Below are 24,516 nucleotides of genomic sequence, written 5' to 3'. Positions count from 1 at the left end.
TTCCTTCTCTGATCTATACAACCTATGCTTGTAGATGAAGGTAAAGTTTATATTGGTGCATGTATGCGTTTTATATATATATATATATATATATATATATATATATATATATATATATAAATTTTGGCTACCCTTTAGGGGGCACCTGACATCTGGGGCAAGAAAAACTGAAGAAAATGGCGTCGGCTGCATCGTTTATACCCCTGACGATCTGACGTCAGGGAAGAGGCGACAGCAGCCGACGCAGGACCCAAGACTTTGGAATTCAGGCCGGCTGAGGGCAACCTGCCAGCAGGATTACCCAAATGTAATGACTGCAACAGTGAATACACTCGAACATCTACATTTGTGGTAAGTGTACACAACTGTACTTTCTGTCCTTTATATGCCTGTGGGTATGTTTTGTCCTTCAAAATCTCACATTTCTACAAAAAAGCTCCACTTTGCGCATTTGAAAAGGTAGCAACCCAGATAATAACACACCTATTATTCAAGTAAGTTTGTGATTATTTAAAATATGTTCCTATTTTGAGTGTTTTCCCCCTTTACTTTAGGCTTTATCCAGATATTTGCGCTAAAAGGTAAGAGGTACACAAACCTATTTACTGCTGCTGCTGTCAGTGCTCGATCGCTTCCATTCTTCACTGTCTGTCTGTGTCTCACTCACACACACCTCACTTTCAGTCACCCAAGCATGCATGCGCTCACAGACAAAAACAGAAACACATTCCTACATACATACACATGCGCGCACTAGCGCACAAACACACACACACACCCATAAACATTTTTTCTGTTTTATTTAGTTTTCACACTCGCTAAGCAGCAAAAGTGCTGCTTGGTGAGTGTAAAATAACTGCTCACTCACTCTCATTTCACTGACGCATACATATACACTCACACACAGACATAAGCGCACACATTTTTTTTTTTATTATATATATATATATATATATATATATATATATATACACACACGCATACATATACACAGGGCCACTGTTAGCATTTTGTGGGCCCCCAGCAAATGTCAAGTTGGGGCGCCCTAGGTGCTTTCAGTCTAAGCATCACCCAGTCACTGCCACCTCTCCTAAGCATCCTTTTAGGTCATGTTGAAAACTTTTAGCAGTAGTACACACAAACTGACTTGTAGCTACAGTGCTCTTACCGTACAACAGGCCTACGTACCACACTGTGTAGGCCCATCTTGCAAAGGGACATTCCCAATTACTGGCATTTAATTACAACAATGATGCATTATAATAACTTTATGTACAGGGCTGGACTTAGGTGAAATTGCACCCTAGGCACCACCTACTGTTTCCACAGTTCCACCCCCACACACTCACACATCCTCCAGTGCTCTCCTCTGTTTCCCCCCCATCCTGTGCACTCCATAGCATGCAGATTACTTTTTTCTTCCTTTCCTCACATTTTGCCTTATTCTTCAGCTTTTTCAAAAAGCCATAATTTTCTATTTGCTCTGATGTGCATTTTAAAGTTTTTTTTTCTTTTTACAGAACTTTTTCATCCAATGATGGCTTGAACAGAAAATATGATTAAGAAAAGAAATTCACTGTGGTTCAGCTTTAGTTTTCCTTGCATCTTTTCAGCATACCTTTCCTGGCTAAGACAGAGCAGTAATAACTGATGTTCTGTAGTCCTATCTCGCCTTCATTGTTACATATGGGTTTGGGGCTGATCCTCTGCTCCGACTCGGCTGATTACAAAGCTCAAAGTCTCTCACGTGGCTCGTGGCAAGGTAGGTATCCCATAGTGCCCTAGTAAGACTCCCCAGATCTCATTTGCCACGTCTATGACTTCAGAAGTGCTCTTTCTTGGCCGTGGCTAAGTTGGATTTTTCTTCATTATTCTTGTTTATAGTGAACCGCGGTGGTGGTGCTGCGGTAGCGTTGTCGCCTCACAGTTAGACGTTGCCCGTTCGATTCTAAGTTAGAGCATCTTCTGTGTGGTGACATGCGTGAATGGGCGTTCCTTCGTTGAAGGTTGTGCGTTAGGCCCGGCAAGCCAGCACGTAAAAATCTACTGCCAATCATTAGCGGACCGGAGTTCCGCTGTGGCGACCCCTAACCGGGAAAAGCCGAAAGACACAAAATTCTTGTTTATAGTGATAATTTTTTTCATTATAGTAGTAGCTTAGTATATATGGCTTAGTCGTTGTTATTATAGATAGTAGTGTGTTTTTGAAAATTTGCAGAGTTGTCATTGAAAACTTGTTGGCCGTCGTTTCGGCAGGCCTTTTTCTCTGAGTGGTATCCCTTACTTGGTGTGCTAGTTTTTTGCTATATTTACATATCTTAGCGTAGGTCCGTGTTTGGGTTAGGACCTTTTCTAATTGTATTTTTTGACTAGAATAGTAGTATATAATTGATAGCTGTGTGCAGTGTTTTTTTACTAATTCTTATTAGCTAATTAGTTAGCGTGTTGTTGAATTATTGCAATTCTTGTAGCAAATTCTTTAAGTAACTTCTTCTCTTACGGCTAGGTCCGTTTAAGTTAGAGGACCTAGTCCTCTATTAACCTTTCTCTAGTGTTGTTTCCTCAGCAGGGCTAGGCCCGTTTAAGTTAGAGGACCTAGTCCTCTGTTGGTTTTTCCTTGTGTGCAGTACTTCTTGCAGGGTTAGGCCCGTTTAAGTTAGAGGACCTTGTCCTCTCTTCCTGCTTTCCCTCTCGTGTTTTTGTTTGTGAAACATGTCTAAGGAGTCTAAGGATCGTAAACCTTTGGGTTTTAAGAAGTGTATTAAATGCTCTCAAAAAAATGTCACTAACTGATGGACATAGTTATTGTGTTTACTGTCTAGGTGCCATACATCTTTAGGAGACATGTTCCTTTTGTCACTCCTTCAGTTCTCAGGTTCTCTAGGAAAGAAAGAGCAAATTGATCCTGAAAGGTCTCCTTAAGCCTTCCTTTGAGGATGATTTAGCCAGCTCTTCATCGTCGCATCCCAGGTCTCCTTCTTCTAAAAAAGAGAAGGTCAAGTCAGCCAAGAGACATTCTACCACACCGACTATTTTATCTGGACCTCCACAAAAAATCTCAAAATTGGACAAACCTTCTACCTCTTCAGCTCCACTGTCTTCGGAGCCAGTTGAGGTTATCAATATCGACACTCCAGTGTCCGCCCCAAGTTTTCTGGAACCATCTACTGGACATTTACCTCGGAGCCAGTCTAGAGAATTATTACCGGTTTCCCCAACTCTCAGATTTCCGATTTTGCAGAGATCTAGGTCACCTACCTTGTCTTCCAGATCCTCCAAGAGTCTTTCTGAAGAGGATGTAGAGAGAGTAGTGCTTAGACTCTTGAAGTTATCAGCGCTAGCTAATTTGTTGCCGGCTCCGACCCAGTCAGTTCCGGAGCCGTCTAAGGCCATACTCCCTATTTCTCTTCTTCCTCCGAGCCATGTTGGTCCTTCGGAGCCAGAGCTATCAGTGCCACTTGTTGTGGAATCTTCAGTTCCAGCACCTCTCGTGTCTGTCTCGGAGCCGAGTTCCACTTCGACACCTTCGGCGCCATACTTGGTGTCTAGGAGCCGAAGCTCATCATTCGGCCCCGGCAGGAACGCTTGGAACCGGACTTCTTCGGTTCCAAGCCTACCTCTCGGTGCATCGGCTAGGTTGAGCTCAGATCCTACATGTATCTCATTGCTGAGGGCTACTTCTCCTTCCACGGAACCCGGGGTGTCCTCAGAGCCAGAGAGATCTGCCTTCGAGATGATGAGGAGCGTGCTCTCTAGGTCTTCAGCTCCACACAAGGATACTGATGCCCCCCCCTCCCAAGCTCCTACCTCTGTCTTAGCACCATCTCTCTCTTTAGACAGCAGAGACCCGCAGCCTCAGGAGCCCCTATTAGGTGGCCCCCAGTCTTCCGAGACCTACCCAGAATACCCTTCTGAGGAGCCTCCTCGGAAGAGAACTTGCAAGAGGAAGCATGTAGACTCCCCTGATGAGTCCATCACCTCTGACCTCGAGGAGTCAGAAGGGTCCCCTGGCTCGTCCTCTGATGATATCTCCTTCATAGATATCCTATAGATCCTGAAACAGAGGCGCGGCTGGCCCACTGCCCTTCTGATGAGGAGTCAGTGTACCTGAAGGCTTTCCGGTCTCAACCTTCAGCCTCTTGGGTGTCTACATCTTTCGATGAGCTCTTGGATTTAGTCAGTCGAAAGGTGTGGGAAACTCCTAATGCCATGGAACCAGTCTTCAGAAGGCCCAGCAAATTTCTTTCAACCCCCCAAAGAGAAAGAGTTTTTGACTAAAGGTGTGCCTGTAGATGCCATAGTGGTGGTTGCAGCCACAAAGAAGGAACTAGTAGAGACTTCTTCATCTGTCCATCCACCGATCAAGGAGTCTTGAACAATGGATAGATACGGGAAGCGTATCTTCTCTTCAGCGGCGTTTACACTCAGATCGCTGAATTACCTCACCATTTTATTAAGCTTCAAAGAGATCTCCTAAAGGAGCTAGGAGATACTCTCCAAGGTACATTAGCTGAAAGAGTTCATGAGAAGGTTACTGCTCAGTTGTCCATTTTAAACTCCATTGTTAACTCCTCCATGAGGCTGATATCCTATGCAGCAGATGGAGCGAGCAGGGCAGCGGGTTCAGGAGTTTCCCTTAGGAGACACTCCTGGATGCATTTATGTAACCTGGGAGTATGTTTTTCTGTCCCTTCTAGACCATACCCTAAGGGTCAGAGATTCGAGAAAATGTGGTTCAAGAAATCTCAGATTTTTCCCCGACGCACAAGGTGATTCCTTCTTCAGAAGCAGAGGAAGAAGAAGTAATGGTAGATGTCGCCCTATAGGCATGGGGGTCCCCAAAAATCAGGGTGGCCCCAATTCCTTTTGTGAACCTCCCTATCAGCGCTCTTGAAGTGGGGCCCGACTGCGCTTCTCTGGAGCCAGTCTGGGGTCGCTTATCTTTGTATGCAGAAGCCTGGCATGACATCACCCAAGACAAGTGGGTACAAAGAATAATTTCCAGGGGGATACTCCATATCCTTCTGTTTTCCACCTCTTACCACCAAGAAAATCCCAGATGTTCCACCCAATCACAGGGATCATGCAACTATAGAAGTCCAAAAGTTCAAAAGAGAGTCATCCAAACCATCCCCGCAGACCAGATAGGATTCAGAACTTACTCCAGATTCTTTTTAGTGCCAAAATGAACAGGGGACTGGAGGCCCATTTTGGATCTCAGCAAATTAAATGAATCAGTGAAGAAGTCCAAGTTCCGAATGGTAACACTGTAGTCTATACTTCCTCTGCTAGGGAAAAACAATTGGATGTGCTCCATAGACCTCCAAGATGTGTACTACCACATAAAAATGGACAGAGCATCAAGGAGTCATTTACGCTTCTGGCTGGGAGCCAGTCATTACTAATTTCATGCTCTGCGCTTTGGTCTCACCACAGCCCCCAGGGTGTTCACCAAATGCATGGCGGTAGTGACGGCTCACTTGAGTCGTCTTGGATTCCAAGTGTTTCCATACCTGGACGACTGGCTGCTGACTGCCACCACCAGGCACCTACTTCTACAAGCCAGGGATTTAACCATCTAACTCTGCACTCAGCTAGGGATTACTATAAATTGTGAAAAGTCTGCCTTGTCGCCCTCTCTGACTTTTATAGGCGCATAAATAGACACAGTCACCATGATGGCTCATCATCCTGCAGACAGAATACAAAATCTGAGACAAGAGATATACAGTGTACTTCCCCAAGAGAGAGTCAAAGCCAAGACAGTGCTCAAACTTCTAGGAACCATGGCCTTTACTATAACTCTAGTTCCACTAGCCAGACTACATATGAGAATCCTTCAATGGCTACTCTTTTCCCAGTGGTCTCTTACCTCTGTCTCATCTTATTTTGATAACGGAATCTTGCAAAAAGGACCTTCGTTGGTGGATTCAGTCCAATCAACTAACAATAGGGATACCTTTCATTCCACGCCAACCCGTTGCTACTGTGACTATGGATGCCTCCCAGATAGGGTGGGGAGGGGCATTATCTAGGCAGGACAGTCCAAGGCACATGGCAAGAACACGAGACTCACTTGCATATCAATGTCCTAGATATTTGAGCAGTGCTACTAGCGTTGCAAGCACTTCACGACTTTCTTCCTCTAGGTATGATAGCAATCCAATCAGACAATATGTCAGTGGTATGGTATATAAACAAACAAGAAGGAACCAGATCCTACCCCCTATGTCGAGAGGCTCTTCTTGTTTGGCAGTGGGCGATATCTTCCCAACGCTTTCTAGTGGCAACGCATGTCCTGGGGACAACCAATGTGATGGCCGACAAGCTCAGCAGGGCAGTCTTGATGCCTCACGAGTGGTCTCTGAATCAGAAAGTCACGGAACAGATTTTCCGCAAATGGGAACAGCCTTTCTGCAATCTGTTTGCCAGTCCAATCAATGCCAAATGCAGCAGCTACTTCTCCCTTATCCCCCCCCCACCGGGGGAGACATTGAGAGACTCACTTGTTCACAGTTGGCCCTGGGGACTTCTTTATGCATTCCCTCCTTTTCCGCTAATATCGAAAGTGATCCAGAAAGCAAAGACCTTGGGAAGCAGAATGATTGTTATCACTCCTTACTGGCCTCGTCAGATTTGGTTCCCCTTTCTCTGGCCTCACCTTCTGGATGATCCATGGACTCTGGACCCAGTACCAGACCTCCTGACACACATATCAGGCACCTTTCACCCCTTTCTCCACACCCTCAACTTGACAACGTGGCTGCTCCACTTCCATCCCTAGTCAGACTTCATGATTTCTCACCTGCAGTTACACATATCTTCACGTCTTCTCACGAACCTTTTACGAGAAACTTATACGCTAGCAAATGGAAAAGATTTTCTATCTGGGCAAAAGAAAAAATAGATCCTTACACAGCCTCCATTCCCTTGGTGTTAGAATTCCTAACCGAACTTTTTCATCAGGGATCAGCTGCTGCTACAATCAAAGTTCAGTTGGCAGCGATCTCCAATTTTCATTTGGGACAACATGAACCTGGTCTTATGGCTCACAGATTGTGTAAATCTTTTTTAAAAGGCACTACCTTGCTGAGACCTCCCTTTCAGGAACCTGTATCTCCTTGGGATCTAAATTTTGTTCTGTCCAAACTTACTTCACCGCCTTTTGAACCCACACATACTTGTGAGTTAAAGTGCCTAGTAGCCATTACATCCGCCAGAAGAGTGTCAGAGTTACAAGTACTGTCAGTCGAACCTCCTTACTTGATCTTTCATAGAGACAGAGTTTCCCTTCGTACAAATCCGTCCTTCATCCCCAAGGTTTGCTCTCAATGTAATATGAATCAAACTAGTGAACTGCCAGTTTTTTTTCCTAATCATTCAAACAGTGCAGAATATAAGTTTCATTAACTTGATGTTCACAGACAGTTAAGGTTCTCTTTAGATAGAACCAAGGAACTTAGGAGATCAGACCAATTATTTGTATCTTTTTCTGAGACAAGAAAAGGTATGCCAGTTTCTAAGATAACATTATCAAATTGGATTTCATTTATTTACTCTTCCAGTGGCAAAGAACTCCCATTTAAAATTAAGGCTCATTCTACCAGATCCGTATCCACATCTGCTGCCTTTCAAGCCAGAGTCCCAATTGACAGTATATGTGCAGCATTACTTGGGCTACCCCTCATACCTTTATTACTCATTACAAATTGGATTTGGCCTCAAGGGAAAGAGCCTCCTTTGGTTCCACGGTTCTTAGGAGTATATTCCCATGAGCCACCCAAGAAAAAGGTGCTAGGGACGCTGTCCCATATGTAAGAATGAAGGCGAGATAGGACTACAGAAGATAAAGAAGTTATGTACTCACCATAATGTTCCATGTTTGTAGTTCATCTCGCCCTTCATTCTTACGAACCCACCCACCTACCCCCGTCCATGTATCCTTTGAGGATCTGGAGACAAGATATTATTTATCTTCTGTAGGGTAGAGACCTTTCACCTTTGTTGTTCCTTGTGGAAATACCTTCGATCACTTTTTTAGACAGCAGCAAACAAAATCTGGGGATTCTTACTAGTGCAGTATGGGATACTTACCTTGCCACAAGCCAACTGAAAGACTTCGAGCTTTGTAATCAGCTGAGTCGAAGCCGAGGATCAGATCCGAACCCATATGTAAGAATGAAGGGCGAGATGGACTACAAACATGGAAAGTTATGGTCAGTACATAACTTCTTTTTAGGAAATAATTCAATTAAGCTGGTGCCCTAGATGCTACAGGGATTATAGATTCTCTGAGATGCATTTTAGAGCATTTTTCCAACATTTTAATCCAACGTTTGTCTAAACAAAAATCAGTCTTATTTTTTTTCTTACAAGGAAGATGTAAGTTGTGCCCAAGGCTTAATTTTCAAAGGTAACAAAATATATAAATAAACTAACAAGACAACTGCTGTGAGGATAAACAGCTCCGATCTGGGAATACAGCCTGCCTCCCTAATCTCCCCCCAAAAAGACAGTCAGTGCTTATACAGCCCTCTGGTGTTAGATTGGGATGAAAGCAGAGGTTCAGTTTGCCACAGTCATGTATTTCAAGTGACTGCTGACATACATATCCACAGTATGCCTCCTCACCCCAACCCCCAAAGGCAGCCACCTGTATAAGTGCCTGATGTGTGATTGTGAAGAAAGTGAAAAACACAATGATTGCAGTAACATATTCTGCTTTGTTGAAACTATATAACACACAGTCACTACAAAAGCTATAGTAACACTCTTTGTACATCTCTGAGGTCTGTAAGAAAAATGAAAGAAACAATGACTACACTGTCCCCAACCACCAACCCAAACACTAGCTATAATGACCTCCTGTGCACACCCCTAAGGTTTGACTGTAATGAAAATAAAAATAGCAATAAGCACACAATCCCCAACACCCCCAACAACCTACGTCAACTTTCTGTAAACACACGTCAACAGGGAATAAGCACACAATCCCCAACACCCCCAACAACCTACATCAACTTTCTGTAAACACACGTCAGCAGGGAATAAGCACACAATCCCCAACAGAGGCACAACAAACTAATGGGCACAGTATTTTTTCATATAAGGGGTGGCGTAAGCCACAAAAATTTGGGCTAGGCTTATAAATGCCTTAGGGCAGATAGCCTAGTATAAACCTATGAACCTATGAACCCCCAACAACCTACATCAACTTTCTGTAAACACACGTCAGCATGGAATAAGCACACAATCCCCAACAACCTAAGTCAACTTTCTGTAAACACACGTCAGCAGGGAATAAGCACACAATCCCCAACACCCCCAACAACCTACATCAACTTTCTGTAAACACACGTCAGCAGGGAATAAGCACACAATCCCCAACACCCCCAACAACCTACATCAACTTTCTGTAAACACACGTCAGCAGGGAATAAGCACACAATCCCCAACACCCCCAATAACCTACATCAACTTTCTGTAAACACACATCAGCAGGGAATAAGCACACAATCCCCAACACCCCCAACAACCTACGTCAACTTTCTGTAAACACACGTCAGCATGGAATAAGCACACAATCCCCAACACCCCCAACAACCTACATCAACTTTCTGTAAACACACGTCAGCAGGGAATAAGCACACAATCCCCAACACCCCCAACAACTTACATCAACTTTCTGTAAACACACGTCATCAGGGAATAAGCACACAATCCCCAACACCCCCAACAACCTACATCAACTTTCTGTAAACACACGTCAGCAGGGAATAAGCACACAATCCCCAACAACCTAAGTCAACTTTCTGTAAACACACGTCAGCAGGGAATAAGCACACAATCCCCAACACCCCCAACAAACTACATCAACTTTCTGTAAACACACGTCAGCAGGGAATAAGCACACAATCCCCAACACCCCCAACAACCTACATCAACTGTCTGTAAACACACGTCAGCAGGGAATAAGCACACAATTCCCAACACCCCCAACAACCTACATCAACTTTCTGTAAACACGTCAGCAGGGAATAAGCACACAATCCCCAACACCCCCAACAACCTAGATCAACTTTCTGTAAACACACGTCAGCAGGGCGTGTTTTAGAATGGTTGCGGATAATAGCAGAGGCCATTACCAGCTTTATCGTAAAAGGGTCATATCACAGCCATATTCAGTTTAGAGTGTAATCAGAAAATTAATTTTTTTTCTCATAATTCTTCCCCATTCAGCAACAGCTTTTGTGGGGCCCCCACATAGTCAAGGATGTTTAACTGTATCCATTTTTAGAGTGTGAGGAGTGGGGAGGGGGGCACCAGACTCCTAGTAGGTCTAAGTGTCTGAATGTTCTGTGATAATATTTTATGCCTTTTTTTTTTTTTTTTTTTAATATAATTTCTTGTTACGTGTATTTTTTACTGATACCCAGAAGATTAATGTATGTGTCCCGGCATTATTGGATGAGTGCACAGGTAAAATCTATGATATTTTTTGCACACACACACACACACACACACACTGACATATACAAACACACACAAATCGTAAGCCATAGCAATACTAGTCTTGTACTTATTTCAGCAAATAGCAATACATTGTGCAACACTAATACTGCCACACCAGACCAGTGACTGCTGTTTGCCAATCACCAAACAGCAGCAGGGGTAAGTCACTTTTATTTACCTCATTGAGGAGTAATGAATACTTGTGGCTGTCCCTAATTTTACCTCATAATTTTGCTCTGTCCCTTGTAAAAAGTTTGATTTACTTGTAAATCATTCAAGATTAGTCATTAAATTCAGACATTAGTGTTTTATACTTCTTATTGTCCAAAAATGCATGTTTGTGCAAAAAGTGTTATTCTATTCAGTTTTAAGTGAAGTTGAGTAATACTTAAAACATGTTCCTGATTCTGAGCCTTTATTCCGTCATTACGTCTGGCATTGTGCAGAATTCATCAGCAACAAAGTTGAAGGTTACAGTATCTGGTGTTCTGCAGGTATTTTTAAAACTCCCTGAAAAATCATCCTTGAAGATTAGAAGCTTCAGCTCTTCTTAAAATCCAAGGTGTGCACTGAGATCAGTCACTCTGTGCTGCTTGCTGATCTCGCCAGCACTTACCTTTCTCATCTTTATTATCAGCTTTATCTTAAAAGGGTCATATCACAACCCTGATAAGGTCATAGAGCATAATCACAAAATTAGTAGCTTTTATGGGGCCCCACAGAGTCAAATATGATTAAGGGGGCCCTGCACCTTCGGGTATTGCTTATACCTAAAGCTGGCTATGCTGTTAATTTTAGTGGAGAGAGTGTCCAGCAGCAAGGTTTAACTAAGCTACAGGCATTATGTCAGTGGTAAAATATTTAATGGAATTGTGAAGCCTATTACTTGATAAAACACTGTTACTGTAGCCCGAATGTCTTTGAATTTTAAGGAGATCTAAATAAGAGTTATTACCCACCTGGTTTAGTAAGTATACAGGATTGCTGTACTAGCTTTTGTTGGTTTGACAGACGTTATAAAATATCAATTTAAAATAACTTGCTCGGGTTGGGAGCCCCCCAGTGACCACAGGGTTTGCCGGCGCCCAAAGGTGGCTATATACTTTACAGTCCTTGAATAGCAGAAGCGCTGCTTAGCGAGTGTAAAATAATAGCAGCTGTTAAATTATTTTCAGTCCAAGCTCCACGGCAGCTTGATATGCTGCCGTGAAGCGGTGGACTCATTTTTCAGCAGGCATTATTTATTTATTTATTTCAGTTTGATTACCGGGGAGGTCCACTAGGCTTTGGGGCCCATTTTCAGTGGAGGCCCGAGGAGAAAAGCTCCACAAAAACAACAAACAATATTGATTACAAAAGAGTTAGACAAAAATATAACAATAGATGAAACAGGATTTTACAAACAGCCTACATTAAAAAAGTCTAATGGCAAAATAGTAAAATTAACATTTTTAGTTAGGTTTCAGCACAGAAAGAAAAAAATGAAGTAAAATATTTTAGGTTAGAGAAAGCAGTAGGTAATAACTTGAGCTAGGAATAGAGGAGAGAAAAGGAGAAAAAGAAGGCCAGCCTAGGTTTACTTAGCAGTTGATTCATCAAGTAAGAAATATAAAAGTGGCCTACATAGCTAGTATTTAGGAGAAACAAAGAGAGTTTAGTAGAGAATGGAAGTTAGCCTGGGGAGAAGAAGGAGGATGTTTTGAAAGGAGTAGGTTGAAGAGTGCAGTTGCAAATTCTATTTAAATAGAGGTGGGAATGAAGTAATGTTTTGAAGTTGTTTAGGTTGTGGCAGGATCTAACAGAGGTGGGTAGGGCATTCCATTTTTTAGCAAGGGTGAAGCATAAAAGCATTTGGCCAGCTGGGCACTTGTGTTTTTGTACAATGATCAAATTTTGATGAGAAGATCTAAGGGATCTAGGGGGGCTATAGGGTAGAAGAATGTTGGAACGAGCAGGACAGCTAGTTGGATGGAACAGTAGTTTATGGGCTATGGTGAGTTGGAAAAAGGTCAGTTGATTGGGGAGTTCAAGCCAATTTAGAGAGTGGAGGGGAGAGCAGTGATGAGTGATGGACTTGGCATTAGTAGCAAATTTGGATATTTTGTTATAGCATTGTTCCAATTTGGAGGAGAGACAGGATGATAGCTTAGAGAGCAGAGGAGCGCCGTAATGTAGAGAGGGAAGGAGATAAGTGGAGGCGAGGGTTAGCCTAGTGGAAGGAGACAGAAAGTGGTTATTTCTGTACAATACGCCCAGTTTTATGTGTGTGTTTCTTTTTTTATGTTTTGCTGGATATGATGATTGAATTTCAGCTGGTCATCAATTAATATACCGAGAAGTTTGGTGGAGGTTACTATTTCGATAGTGGAGTTGGAAAGGCTGGTAATATGAAAGGAGTTTTTGTCTAGTGGTGAGGATTTGGAGGGTGGGAAGAGGAGGATCTTAGTTTTCTTGGCATTAAGGGAGAGGTGATTTTGGAACATCCAGTTTTCGGTGGTAGAAAATGCAGTTTGGGTTAGGGCTTGGAGTTCAGTTTGATTAGTGGCATGGCAGATGAGGGTGGAATCATCAGCATATTGAACAATTGTGGTGTTGGGGATGGCTTTATGGAAGTCATTAATAAAGATATTGAATAGTAATGGGCCAAGAATGGAGCCTTGAGGTACTCCGGTAGGTGAAGGAAGGTAGATGTAGCTATGCCCCATTTCACAGCTTGGGATCTGTTTGAGGTAGCTAGTGAACCAGGAAAGAGCCTTTTGGCTTGGGTTAAGGTTGGAGAGATGGTTTAGAAGGAGGGAGTAGGAGATGGTGTCAAAAGCTTTAGATAGATCTAGTAGAACAGTTGAGACTACATTACCAGAGTCACGTGCAGAGTTCACAGAATGAAGGAAAGAGAGAAGGGCAGTGGTGGTACTGTGTCCAGGGTGAAAGCCGTGTTGGGTGGGGGAGAGTAGTTGATGTTCAGTAAGGAAAGGCAGGAGTTGGAGGTGTATACACTTAACGAGGATTTTGGAAATACGGGAGAGGATAGCAATGGGACGAAAATTAGAGACATTACAGTTCTTACCACCTTTGTGAAGTGGCTGAATGAAAGCAGAACGCCAGAGTTTGGGTACATAGGGTTCAAGCAGAGACCTGTTTATTAGGATGCTGATAGGTATGGCAAAGGAGTCAGAAGCTATCTTTAGGAAGGAGGAAGGGATGTTATCAGGAGCATTTGAGCAAGGTTTGAGTTTATAGAGAAGTTTCCTTATTAGGTAGGTAGGAACAGGTTTGAGTTCAAAAATGGGGGTAGCAAGGGAGAGTAAGATTAATGTAGGTGGGAGGGTTGCTATTAAAAGTCTTGGTTAGGTCAGCAATGGAAGAAGTGAAGAAGGAATTGAAAAGTGAGGCAATTTCAGGGTCAGATTTGCTGGTATCAGGGCAGGGGTTGTTTTTAGTACCAGGTGTAAGGAGGGAGTTAATGGAGTTCCAGAATTGTTTTGGATTTCTGGTATGGTTTTCTTGTAATTTGATGTAGTAGGACATTTTATCTCTAATGACTATTTTTTTGGCCAGGTTTCTCAGTTGTTTAAACTGAAGGTAAATATCAGGCAGTTTGTGTTTGGTAAGCTTTCCAGGATTTGTCTCTTTGATGCATAATCCTTTTTGTGTCTTTTGAGAGCCAAGGGGTGGGTTTACATTTAATTATTTTTCTTCTCATAGGAGCTTGGGAGTTAAGGATATTTAAGAATGTAAATATTCAACGGCTTCGTCTAGTGGCAGTGTTTTTAGGGGGTTCCAATTAGTTAGCCTAAGGGAGCTAGAGAAATAGTCTTGGTTAAAGTTGGTTAGGTTGCGTGTTTGAATGAAATGATGAGAGTGAGGAGAAGTGGGAGTGGCTTGAATAGAGAAGGCGGGGAGGTGGTCTCCTAAATGGTCAGCAATTACACCAGATGAAGTGATTTTGTTAGGATGGGACACAAGTATTCAGTCAAATATGGTGCCGGGGGGGGTTGTTTTTATTAGGTCTGGTAATGGAGTTAGTAAGTTGAGTGAAGTTGAATATATTGATGGTAAGGGAGGAATTAGGATTATTGATACTTCCCCAGTCAATGTTTACATCTCCCAGAATAAAGGTTTCTAGTTCAATGTTAGAGGATGACCAGGCGAGGATATCTTCTAAAGTATTTACATTATTACCAGGAGGAATATAGAGGGAAATAATGCAGATGCTTTTATGGATGTTCATTTGTAGTATGCCAATGACTAGTTCTGCATTATTGAAAGATGGGATGGAGTTAGGGTATGGGGTTATAGTGAGGAGTTTAGAGTAGATTAAGGCAACACCTCCTCCTCTTTTATTAATGCGGTCAGATCGGATGGAGTGAAATCCAGGAGGAAGGAATTCAGAGTCTTTGATGTGAGGTTTAAGCCAGGTTTCAGAGATGGCTAGTATGTCTGGAGAGTTTTGGGTGAGCCAAGTATGAAAGAGTGTAATTTTATTTTTTAAGCTTTGGGCGTTAAAGGTGAGGAATTTGAGATTTTTATTAATGTATATATTATTGGAGGAGGGCAGATGTTTAGGAGAGAAGTTTGTAGGAGGATTTATGGAAGAGAAGGTAGGACCTGGATTGGGGTGAATATCACCAGCTAAATGAAGGAGAGTATAATGGGGGGGTTAAGTTTATTTGGTTTGTAGTTTGCTAGGTAATAATGGGTAGGGATTTACTTTAAATCTATGGGTGTTATAAGGGACTGGAAGTAATTGTATTTTGAGGAGAAGTAAAGGGTGGGAAGTGGTTAAAGAGGGTGAGATATTGTGGAAGTGGGATGTGGGTTGGTTTTGGGGTGGAAGAGGAGAAGAGATCACATGAAAGGTAGTGAAGGAGGTTAATTGGCATAGCAACAATAGAAGTAAGATGAGAGTGGAGAAGAGAAGGACCTTTGTTGGCAGGCTATGCATGATAGTAGGAGAGAATGAGAGATAAGGGAGGATAAGGTAAGTGAGAGTAAAAGTGATTAGGGGTGTGTTGGAGGAAAGTGGGAGGGGAATAATATGAAGTCTGATTGGTCAAAAGATAAGGGAGGGACTAAAGGAGAGGAGTAGTGCGATTGGGAGGAAAGGGGGGAGGGACTCTTAGTGAAGGTATAAGTTTAGAGGTACTGGGGTGGGTGGGAATTGGGGGCAGGGTAGGGGAGCGGAGTGAGCCCGTAGGACGAATGGAGCGGGAAGAGCAAAGAAGATGGGAATGGCCAGAAACAATCAGTAATCTGCTAGAAGGAGAGCTACAACAGGGGGGGGGGGCAGGTAAGAGGGTTATAATCTTTAGAAGCTTAATTTCCTAAGGTTTGATGGTGAAAGAGAGCTATAACAGGGGGGGGCAGGTAAGAGGGTTATAACCTTTAGAAGCGTAATTTCCTAAGGTTTGATGGTGAAGGAGAGCTACAACAGGGGGGGGCAGGTAAGGGGGTTATAACCTTTAGAAGCTTAATTTCCTAAGGTTTGATGGTGAAGGAAAGATACTCTATGTTATTTGTTTTACAAAGATAGAATACGAGTATGATTTTGTGATATATAAAAAGTACACAGAGTGGAGAGATCAAACTACAGCAGTCTTAGTGAGGGGAAGGACAGTGTCTAGAATAAGTGTATCTAAGTAGTGGGATGAAATTATGAAATCACGGCTATTCTTGGTAATGGCAGAGGATGAAAAGAAGGGAGAAAAGGGATGGAATTACAGCTAAGCTAGGTGAGGGCAGGGACACTGTCTGGGAAGAGTTGGTTTGAGGGGAATTAAGAGGGAGGTTTGATTGCAGGACTTCTTAATAGGAGGGTGCTGCCACCTAGTGGGAAAAGAGGGAGGTACACTAGAGGAGAAAAGGTACAACTAAGAAGGACAGGGATGTGGAGATAGGATAGAGGTGGATTACCTGTAGATTAACACCCTGCTAAAGAATGTTCTCCAATCAGGGTGCGATCTGCAGTTCTCCCATTCTCTAAAGAGGTGTAAAGAGGTGTAAAGCCCTGACTGTGACCTGGATGGCTCAAGTTTGATTAGTAGTTTAGGAGCACCTGTACTTGGAAGAGGGTGGCAGTCCAAGTTGTTGCAGTGTGCAAGCGTATCTGTGAAAAGGTGTCTTGCTTGCAGCAGTAGTCGGAACATGTGATTGGCCCCTGCTGAACCACATATATGGTATATTTATGGAGTGTTCAGGCAGGTGCACACCCTTGGAGGAAAGCATTGTATAACTTCACAGCTAAAAGCGCTTGCATAACCATTAAGGAGAGGGGTTCATGTTACAAGCAACACAATCCCTTATAACTGTCTAGAAAAGTATGTCCCACAATATGCAGTTACCCACTAAGAATGTATCGGTGGTTAATTGCAGGAACTCATGGTGAAAGATGTAAAAACAAAAATAGGGTCTGAGCATGTGGCTGTGCTGGCCATGGTGTCTAATTTCTAGAGCCTCTCCTGTTTAGGCCTGAGAGTCGGTTCTTTGTATGTGCCTTGTAGGGAAAGAAGAGATCATGTACAGTAGATCCCTTTTGTAGGGTGCATTTGGCAGTCTGGAAGCTTGGCTTCCGTTTGGTCATTACTGTCTCACCAGCATATCTCCCTGTGAGTGAGAACATGCTGTAATTGCTCACAGCCTCTTCTCCAGTCCTTTTCTGCCATTGCATTTCTAGACACCATGCCTGAAGTGATTGCCTGTAGATGGGGCAGTCCATAGATTAGTCTTGTCACTCCATGGAGGCTCATGGTCTTCATTTTCTCCTGCTGTCTCTCTAGTTGAGAGGGTGGAGATGATTACTTTCTCCTCATCAGGACACTTACTAATTCTACATGGGTTCCTATAGAGTTCAGTGTCATAAGTTACATTTTTCCTTTGATCTTGTTAGTAGTTGAGTAGGCTACAGATTCAGACATAGTCTTTGTATAGCACTGACAGCTCTTAGTTTAAAAATCGTGATTTCTCCATTGTTTGGGTGATGCTCCATCCCATCTTGAGGCCCGGCATATGACCTTTGTAATATGCTGGCTGGGTCCTTGAAGAGTTTGTAGGGCTACAGGAAGTCCTCTTTTTTGCTTTTGAGTAGAAATGTTTCTCACTTCACTTGGCACAGTGCCATTTTTTGGCCCAGTAGATCAGTTTCGGGTATTCTTTTTTACTTCTTTTTTTCACTAAGAACGCTATTTTCTTTTTACATATCAGCTGGTTCCGAGACCGTTTTCTTTCACACAGTTACAACACTGATCATTAGTCAAGAAAGATGTACATTAACACAATATCATATTATTAATCTAACCCACTTTACAATTACAATGAACTGCATTAGTAACCCGAGCCATTCATTGCAGACTACATTTGTATGATCAATTTACATCTGTATGATCAATTTCTAAAGCGATAGAGCACTTTGTTCTGTACATTTTTTACTTGGATTTCTTTTAATATTTTCTAAGTTTACTTTAACCAAGTATTTAAACTGATCAGAATGTGCTTATAATTTGAACCTTTGCAGCAAAGATCATTGTTCACCATTGACTTTCCATCCCTGCTGCAGTTGTTCTGTCATAAGTAGAAGGCCATGCCAGTACCTATATGTGAGGGTCAGGCAGTCCATTTTGCCAAAGAAACCTTTCAAAGTATTGTTTTTCTACCTTCCATTTGAAGAATCTGTCCACTTGGGGGATCCTGGATGTCATACCTTTCAAGCTTCCCTGTCTACTGTTGGGCCTGTGGATCTGTCAGTGTTACAGTGCATATTTAGGAAAACTCTCTTCCTAGTATCTTTTTTTTTCGCTGCCAAGATCTTTTATTTGAAGAACATAGGGAAGCCCTGTGGTCTTATTGAAATAGTCATTTTTCCTAATCGCCTTCAGTCTACCCTGTGTCTTTCCTGGTCTTTCTTTTGCATTTCCGATCTTCGTTTTATTGCAGTGAATCAGAATGTTGTGCTAATTTCTCTCCTTTCTTTGTTCATCTTTTCGTTTTCCTCTGACATCCCTTTGCTTTTTTCTAACAGCTCGTATTTATTTTTTATTTGCCCTTTGTTGACAGACAGTACCACTAGGCCAACAGCCTCTGTTCAGGGAAGCCCAAGGTGGTATTCATGCTGACTAGCGTAAAATTAGCCCAGGTACCCAGAAGCTTCCTATATTCTATAGAAGGTGCAGTAAAATGTTTTACGTCCACTTGAATTACTGCCTACTCAGGCAGATGGGACCTCTGTTTTTGTAGAGGTAAAGTCATATGGCCAAGTGAGTCAGGAATCATTGTTCTTAGTTTGCCAATTCCCGAATTGTCAAATGCATGACGTGCAAAGAGTTGCCCCCTCCCCCCATGACGCAGCACTCATTTGAGTTTTGACAGCCTAAACTTCATATTTTTTTCAGCTCAACAGAAAAATTAATATATTGTTCTGCATTGTTTCTCTACTGGCATTGGGGTGCATAGTCCTACTGCAGAGTTCCTGATTGGGATCAGAGATCACATCCGAGTGCTGACCCCTGGGTGGGAGCAGGGCAATCTTGAAGAGTTATGTTACTTGTGGAAGTGAGTAACATGCTGGACTGATGCTGACTGCTTTGCTAAGCCTAGAAGCGTGCAACTGTACATGCTTTGTTGAGGCTAGGGCTGAAACATACGAAAACCCTGATGGCTGCTTAACTGGCAACTCTTCTTGGTCAGCTGTCCCCATGATAATGGGAGAATGAATGGGCTGGTTGGGGGAGTGAGTATGGGACTGTTGGTCAGCAGGCAGTGGTGGAGAAAAAATGGCAAAAAAAAAAAGAATAAATTATGCAGTTGTGTTGCCTCACAGTAAGAGGTTCCCTGGTTCAGTTCTCGGCCGGGGTGACTTTTGTGCTGAGTTTGCATGTCCTTCCTGTATTCTCATGGGTTTCCTCCAGGTTCTCCAGTCTTCCTCCCATATTCCAAAGATGTGCAGCAGATGGATTGGACACTCTAAATTGGACTTAGGTGTGAGCATGTGGTGTGAGTGAACTACCGAGGCAGGGCTAGCTATCCAGTGGTGTAAACCTGAGCTGTAGATGACTGTCAGTGTTGGAGTGACACCCTGACCCCATTTGCAAAAATGGGTAAAAGGGGCTATGGATGGATGGATGGACATTTGTGAGGAATAGAAAGTTTATTTAATGGAAATAGAGTGGGTTATACCTTTGGGGTTTTCAAGTAGCTGTAAGTATATGTGATGGTATTGTATGAAGTTGTTTGGTGTTGTCTGTTTGTTTTAACATCTGTGTTAGTTCAGTAAATGGTGTTATGTTGTTTTGTCCCAATGTTTTTGTAAATGACTAATATGACTGTTTTTAACTGAAATATTAAATAAAATATCCCTCAACTGCAGTGTTTCCCTTTTTTCGTCTTCAGAAGAAGCATGTGTACTTCTGTAGTGCAAATTTTCTTAACCCTGTTTTACAAAACTATCTTCTTTCACCTATTCAGTTCTTAGCTAGTTGGAGTGCATTTCTATAAGTTACGGTGATATCCTGCAAGAAATTGTTTGGTAAAAAAATAGCAGCATTGGTTAGAACATAACAAGAGGCCTTTGAGAATATATCTGCCACACATTGTCTGCTGTTTTGCTTTTGTTTGTACATACGTGCGGAGTTGTAAGGATAACTCAGCCATACTTCAGGAATGCAGATTTACACACCCATTTACACCTTTCTGGTTACACTTGCAGACTTCCTGTTTTATATACATCATTGCATTCAATGGACTGGAAGTAAAGAATAAAGGAGTCATTAAATTCACTCAGTCTGAACAACAAGCACTTGACGGACCTGTGTGGTGTTCCTGGCTGAAGCTTACTTGTTAGTGCTGTGTTGTACAGTGGCGTTATCACCTGTACACTGTGACTGGCTGCATGTGATTAGGAAGAAGTGATTTTCCAACAGCTTCGTCTGTAACTGTACTCTTTCTCTTTAGATTTACCGTAAAAGGTGTGACCTCTCTCATAGACAAGTAACATCCGCTGCTACTGTGGATCACAGAGTTTTTATTATGTGTTAAACTACTCTTTGAAACTGTTGATTCCTTCTATATGAATTTGCTTTAGTTATAACTTTTCCGAAGTTAGCACCCTAAAGGTGATTGTAGTGCTGTTATTCTAAAACCTATCATAGCTGTATCTCTTTAAATGATCAGTTCCCCTTTTCTAAGGTTGCCCCGTCTTATGTTCTGTATTCAGATTTTTTTTTAATCTTGTTTGATTTTCAAATGGTGTACTTTTTATTTATGGTTATTTTAAAATCCATTACAGATTCAAGTGGTTTGTGTCATTCTCTCCTCTTGTCACAGAGATGGGTTATATGATAAGTGGCCAGTCTCAATTTGAAGGGAAGCTATGGAGTATAAGACCATCTAGCATGGTGCATGATAATTGTATATAGTCATTATAGAAGGAAGTGGTTGTGTGAAATCCTTCTCCCTAATGGTTTAAGCTCCCAGGTGCGACTAAGTGAAAGGAATTCCTGAAAGATTCTTCTTACAGCAATTTCCCATTTTGTTCTGCTTTGCATTTTGCTGTATGTTTGGTCATTTTGATGCTTCTTGGTTTTACTGAAAATGTTATGTAAGCCATTTAGCAAAATAGCATGAGTTAATCTTCAAAGACTCTGTTAACAAAAAACAAAGTTATTATACTTCTGCACGTGCACAATGAAGTCCTGTGCAGAGTTAAAAAGTTTGTATTAATTATTGTACTTCTGCAAGTGCATAATGAAGTCCTGTGCAGAGTTAAAAAGTTTATATTAGTTGTTATACTTCTGCACGTGTACAATGACGTTCTGTGCAGTTAGTAAGATTATATTAGTTGTTGTACTTCTGCACTTGCATAATGACGTCCTGTGCAGAGTTAATAAGTTTATATTAGTTATTATACTTCTGCACGTGCATAATGAAGTCCTGTGCAGAGTTAATAAGTTTATATTAGTTATTATACTTCTGCACGTGCACAATGACTTCCTGTGCAGAGTTAATAAGTTTATATTAGTTATTATACTTCTGCACGTGCACAATGACGTCCTGTGCAGAGTTAATAAGTTTATATTAGTTGTTATACTTCTGCACGTGCACAATGATGTCCTGTGCAGAGTTAATAAGTTTATATTAGTTATTATACTTCTGCACGTGCACAATGATGTCCTGTGCAGAGTTAATAAGTTTATATTAGTTATTATACTTCTGCACGTACACAATGACTTCCTGTGCAGAGTTAATAAGTTTATATTAGTTATTATACTTCCGCACATGCACAGTGACGTCCTGTGCAGAGTTAATAAGTTGATATTGGTTATTATACTTCTGCATGTGCATAATGAAGCCCTGTGCAGTGTTCATAAGTTTATCTTATTTTTTTTTTGTTCTGTTGCAGGCTGGAGGATCACAAGTGATTTTTACAAACCCGCTAGAGATCGTCAAGATTCGATTGCAAGTAGCCGGTGAGATTACAACAGGTCCACGAGTGAGTGCCTTGACTGTGCTCCGGGATCTAGGCTTCTTTGGACTGTACAAGGTAGTTTTTCAAAGTTATATTATAACCTGATTCAATAACTTCATAGTAGCCTACAGAAAATTTTTGGTAATGCTGTTGTGTAAATGTTTTACTGTGCTTATAAGAAACAAGTTTTTATTATACTAAGTCCCCAGGTAACAGTGGCAGTGCAGAACAAGCTATGTACATACCCCTTTAAGAATTGCACTTGCACAAGAATGGTTGTTCTGTATGCTACACGTGCCTCACAGGAAGACTTTGCTGCTCATTTTACAAAGCATGTGATGTTTTAGGATTTGTTTGAGTGGAGTATTGTAGAACTACATTTTTCCTATTTCTTGAGTTTACTTATTTCTACTGGTGGATGTTAATTTAGCTCATCAGTCCACCACATGCATCACTTATTTTCCATGTGGTCTGTTAATCACATTTTTCCTTTAGTATTTTTAGACCAGTGTATCACGGTTGAGCTTTCAGTGGCCAGAGTATCTGTGTCAGAAATGTTCTGGGGAGGGACTGTACCATGTGAGAATATGGTTTGGAATTGGCATTAAGGTTCAATAGTTCTAGTAGAGAACTGTGGTAAATTTTGCTGTAACATTTCCTCTTCACTTTAATATTACCAGAATGTGTCCCCACTGTCATTTTTTTGCTACTGTCTCTGTTAAACCCCTGTCTGTGTTCTCTTAACCACCTGGATGTTCATTATACACATCCATGTATGCCATGGATACAGTCTTGACATATGCACTCTGTCAAAGAGTCTGTGCCTTCAGGAAGTGGTATTTTCAGGCATCTTCAACTCGCACTATTTTTGTGGCAAGAGAACCCCCAGGGTGGTTGTTCATGGTTGTGATCATAATAACAGAGTCCAGTATAACTGTATTGTAGTGTAACTATTCACATTAATGCATTGTCTGTCTGTCACAGTTATAGCCACTGTGGCTGCTAATTAATTTTGTATTTAGCAAAGCAGCCCTCCTTCTTTGTTAAGCAGAATAGCTGCTGAGGGGCAATGTCTTGTAGCATTTTTGATTTCTTCAGATACTATTTGCGTGCTGTGCAAGTTTAAATAGGCCATACCCAGACATTATTCCCACATCGCCCCTGATGAGATTCAGTCTTACCTGCTATCATAATATGTGTATTCTTTATTCCCCCCTTCAAAGTGTCTTCATTGCCCTTTAAAAACATGGGTTTACAGTATGAACTGTCATGATGCCCTTTGGTCAAACATCCTCCTTCCTGACCATCACTAGTACGTGATCCAGAGGTGTGCATTGTCAGTCTGTTGTGCAGCTTACCCATGGCCAACCCTATACCTTGCAACTGTTGTCTTCACAATTGAAGGGGATATTAATGGACTTCTCGATGCACTGTTAATTTCAGGGTGCATTGTACAGAACAATTACTATAAGCACATGCTTCTGTTTCTGAGTCGCACTCTGTCATTACTGCATACAAGATATTGCGATTACTTTGTTTAGTACACATTCTAAAGTCTCTGAATCTTGCCCTCTGCATTGAAGCTGTTTTGTTGGATAGTGGATTCACATGTACACTTGAGAACTGCAGTTATATTTCTTTCTTTTCAGAGTCACATATTAGTTTCATGCATAGGCTTGGTGCTTCTGTGAGTACAGATATTCTTCGTGTTTCACTGTTGCAGTAATCACATTTGGGTTATCCCTGCCAGGGTGGCCGTCGGCCAGCCCAAATACCAGAGGCTTATTATTTCTGCATTGGCTGCTGTCACTTCAGGACTGACATCAGGTCATCAGTAGCATAAAGTAAGGCAGCCGACGCCATTACACCAGTCTTTCTTGCCGAGGAGCCCAAAGCAGAAGCAGTTTGCATGAGTGCCAGTCAGTCGCTACCTGATTTTCGTCTTCCGAATTGAAGCTGAAGTCTTCTAAAGCTAAGTACCCCATTGAGGATCCTTTTTTCTTGCTCTGACCGATGTCAGAAAAAGTTAAACAATTGCCTTGTCTGTGGAAAGCAAATACCACACCAAGACTTTCATTTTTACTGCATCACTTGCTTAGACCCAGACCACGATGTCCCTCACTGCTGCTTTTGTGCTTTGTTTAATGCCAGAACTGTACGTCATCGGGTCCTTATTGTAGATAGATATTTTCGCTTGCAGTCCTCGAATTCCGATATGGCTTCGGTAAGCCATTCTACAGCAGCTCTTCCGAAAAAACGTAAGGATAAAGACAGAGACAGACCGCACAGGTCCAAACCTACTGATGTCGCTTCCGTTAAGCTAGTCGTCAATTCTCTGGTTGTCAGTGAGGCGCTTTCGCAGCCCCTGATGCCCGCTTCTGTGGATTCGCAGACCACTACTGAGGCCCTTTCGGAGTCCAGTTTGCTGCAAAACTCTTCTTCGACTAAGGATCCTGCAGTTGTCTCACCCTTGGATGTGTCCAGAGCCGTTGAGCAGGCACCGGCTTCCAAGTAAGTACTTTGCACTACCCATTCTCATCACAAACCGA

At 42.1% G+C, this 24,516-nt stretch overlaps 1 protein-coding gene across 2 annotated transcripts in view; it reads left to right on the top strand.

Annotated features, from left to right (window-relative positions):
• SLC25A13 (solute carrier family 25 member 13) overlaps positions 1-24,516 on the top strand; it is a 1,915,284-nt gene that overhangs the window by 1,682,390 nt on the left and 208,378 nt on the right. For both annotated transcript variants that reach the window (XM_044065927.1, XM_044065926.1), the window contains exon 14: positions 21,902-22,042. In XM_044065927.1, coding sequence (XP_043921862.1) covers positions 21,902-22,042 — 141 coding nt within the window. The remainder of the gene's footprint in view (positions 1-21,901; positions 22,043-24,516) is intronic.

This window comes from Protopterus annectens, chromosome 3.part0 (assembly GCF_019279795.1).
Source record: "Protopterus annectens isolate FY-2018-M chromosome 3.part0, PAN1.0, whole genome shotgun sequence".
Lineage (NCBI taxonomy): Eukaryota > Metazoa > Chordata > Ceratodontiformes > Protopteridae > Protopterus > Protopterus annectens.
Note: the sequence above shows the minus strand (reverse complement) of the source record. Positions and strands in the feature narration are given on the sequence as shown.